The 3,400-nt window shown below is 38.4% G+C and overlaps 1 protein-coding gene across 2 annotated transcripts; it reads left to right on the top strand.

Moving 5' to 3' along the window:
• Positions 1-3,400, top strand: LOC106444955 (gibberellin receptor GID1B). Of its 2 annotated transcripts, XM_048753840.1 has the most exons (3): positions 1-1,310; positions 1,799-1,870; positions 1,960-3,400. In XM_048753840.1, the coding sequence occupies exons 2-3, from the start codon at positions 1,841-1,843 to the stop codon at positions 3,004-3,006; spliced, it is 1,077 nt and encodes a 358-aa protein (XP_048609797.1). In that variant the 5' UTR covers positions 1-1,310; positions 1,799-1,840; the 3' UTR covers positions 3,007-3,400. The 2 variants fall into 2 exon arrangements, with proteins under 2 accessions (XP_048609797.1, XP_013741855.1); XM_013886401.3 differs by lacking the exon at positions 1,799-1,870.

The following is a 3,400-nucleotide window of genomic DNA, read 5'->3' as shown; positions in this document are numbered from 1 at the left end:
TAATTTTAATGATATAAGAGACATTACTAATGATGTTGATTTTTTTTACTTTAGCTAACTTTCATTTGTTTTAATTCCTATATATACTTTTGTGACTTTTTAAGGTTTTTGTTTCAGTTTTATATTGAATTTTGTTCACATACTTTATGTTTACGTAATTTATGTTGTAAAACATAATTTCTCATAGAAAAATTAAACTAAGAAAAATCTAATTAAGCGATCCAAAAAAATAAACCTAACCGAATACAAACCGAACCGAATACAAACCGAATCGAATATAAATCGAACCGAACACAAACCGAACCAAACTAACTATGGTTTACTTCAGTTGAAAAAATACTAGAACCGAACTAACCAAACCGAACCAAACCCGAACCGAACCAAGAAAATAACCGAATTGCCCACCCCTATTTTGACAACTTAACGCTAAATAATAAAAATGAATTTGTCGGAAACACGTATATCATAATAGTAAGTGGGGAAAAAGAGTTGACAAAAAAAAAAAGTGGGGAAAAAGAAATTAAGGAAAAAATGGGAGGGGGGGGGGGTCAAAAGGAGCACTTATGAGAGAGCGTGTCGGGGCCTGGCATGCCAATAGCCCAATCTCCTCTCCACATGACACCGTGGCCAATCCTTTTTTTGTTAGGGTATATATATTTTAAATTTTGACTGAAAAATGTCTTTCATATTTTTGAACAAAAAAAAGTTATCTTTTATAATTAATCAGCCGACTAAAATTAGTTGGTAAATAATAAATTAGTAGTAGGACTAGTAAATTACCAAACTGTAGAGAAATTTTTTTTTGGAGGAAATGTGGATAGAGCCACATATCGAAACAGTAATAATGGGTCGTCCGGCCCATTTGTCACCGTCCGATAGGTTATATCATATTCAACATCGCTCACCTCCTTTGACTCTCTCTCTCTCTCTAGTAGAAGAACAAGAACAACTCTCTCTGCTGCTTGCTGTACTTTGTTATCTTACTTGTCTCATTTTTCCTCAAGCTCCTTATAAATCTTCTTCTTATTCTTCTTCATTTTCCTCTACCTTTTTTTCTTGTCAGCTGAAGAGACCAGAGAGAGAGAGAGAGAGAGAGAGAGAGAGAGAGAGAGAGAGAGAGAGAGAGAGAGAGAGAGAGAGAGAGAGAGAGAGAGATTTAATGGTATGAGGCCGTTTCACTGAAATCGATTCTCCCTAAAAAATCTTTCTCACCAGTTCGAGATATAGAGAGATAAATTGTATTTTAAGGAAAATAGTTTGTGAGGATGACTATGGCTGGTGGGAACGAAGTCAACTTAAACGAATGCAAGGTACTGATCCATTTCTTTGAATATATATAGGGCAAATCTCCAAAATAGCACCTTTCTAAGTTTATATCACAAAAATAGCACTCAAAAACTAAAATGACCAAAATAGCACGTTTCTAAGTTTATCCTTTGAAAATTTTAATTTTTTTATTTTTCAAAATTTGAAATCTTATCCCCATTTCTCAACTCTAAACCCTAAACTCTAAACCCTAAACACTAAACCCTAAACCCTAAACCCTAAACTCTAAACCCTAAACCCTAAAATCTAAACCCTAAACCCTAAACTCTAAACCCTAAACCCTAAATCCTAAACCCCACCCTTTAACTCTAAACCCTAAGTTTGTGACTTTTGATAAAACATTAAATGCTATTTTTGTGACTTTTTATTTTGAGTGCTAGTTTGGGAACAAAAACTTGATTTAGTGCTATTTTTGTTTTTTTCTCATATATATATATATATATTTATTTTTTTTAATTTTTGGAAACTAAAGGAATATAATTCTTAGCCATGTCCCGTTTTGTTTTTCTCATTGATGAAGATGATCATCATCATGGATTCATTGGTACGGAAAAGGTTAAAATAAAAATCTAAGACGTTTCCCATCCATTAAAAAGTTCTGAATTTTTATTTTTATTTTTATTTTGTCTATAGAGAATAGTGCCACTCAACACATGGGTCCTCATTTCCAACTTCAAGCTCGCTTACACCCTCCTCCGCCGTCCCGACGGCTCTTTCAACCGTCACCTCGCCGAGTTTCTCGACCGCAAAGTTCCCTCCAACTCTTTCCCCCTCGACGGTGTATTCTCCTTCGACCACCTCGACTCCACCTCCAACCTTCTCACCAGAATCTACCTCCCAGCTCCCCTCGATCCCTCCCGCTACGGCGCCGTCGACTTAACGGAGCCTCTCAGCACGCCGGAGATCGTCCCTGTTTTCATCTTCTTCCACGGTGGTAGCTTCACCCATTCCTCCGCCAACAGCGCCATCTACGACACTTTCTGCCGACGGTTAGTCACTATCTGCGGCGTTGTTGTCGTCTCTGTTGACTACCGGAGATCGCCGGAGCATCGTTACCCTTGCGCTTACGACGACGGGTGGAATGCTCTCAAATGGGTCAAGTCCAGAGTCTGGCTTCAGAGTGGTAAAGACTCCAATGTTTATGTTTACTTGGCTGGAGATAGCTCTGGTGGCAACATTGCTCACAACGTTGCTGTGAGGGCAACCAACGAAGGAGTTAAAGTTCTTGGGAACATTCTTCTTCATCCCATGTTCGGTGGAGTGGAGAGGACTCAGTCCGAGAAGAGACTTGATGGCAAATACTTTGTCACTGTTCAAGACCGAGATTGGTATTGGAGAGCTTATCTACCTGAAGGTGAAGATAGAGATCATCCAGCTTGTAATCCCTTTGGTCCTCGTGGTCAGAGCCTTGAAGGTGTCACCTTCCCCAAGAGTCTTGTTGTTGTTGCTGGTTTGGATCTTGTTCAGGATTGGCAATTGGCTTATGTCGATGGTCTCAGGAAGACTGGTCATGATGTTAACCTTTTGTATTTGAAGCAGGCGACCATTGGGTTTTACTTCTTGCCTAACAATGATCACTTTCATTGTCTTATGGACGAGTTAAAAAAGTTTGTGCACTCCATAGAAGAGGATAGTCAAAAGCAAGCCAAGTCCTATTCTTCTGAGTCTATAGCAACATGAGGGTCTGCTCATGTTGCTGCAATATATATATATCTATGATGGGTTTTCTTGTACAGTTTCCAAAAGTATTGTGTAGTGCTAAGTCACGTTTTTATGTGTTCGTTGGTCTCCTGAAGCATCATAAGATGTGAGAGGTTGTTGGTTGCACTGGAAGCAAAAACCAATTCGGTTTGTCGGCATATATCGGTTCAGGGCTAAACCGGGAGATTGTACTTTGCTTGGTAGTAGTACTAGGACGTAGTCTTTAATTGGCTCTAAAGTACAGACGGTAAATTTACAAGACAACTAACTTGTCTTCAATATGTTGTGGAAAAGAAAACTTATCCTGGTACGGATTTGTATGTTTATATTAATTATGCTTTTAATAGAAAGAATATGTAGTTGTGTGGTTCTA

This window comes from Brassica napus, chromosome C4 (genome assembly GCF_020379485.1).
Source record: "Brassica napus cultivar Da-Ae chromosome C4, Da-Ae, whole genome shotgun sequence".
Classification (NCBI taxonomy): Eukaryota; Viridiplantae; Streptophyta; class Magnoliopsida; order Brassicales; family Brassicaceae; genus Brassica; species Brassica napus.
This window is presented reverse-complemented; position numbering and strand designations above follow the sequence as displayed.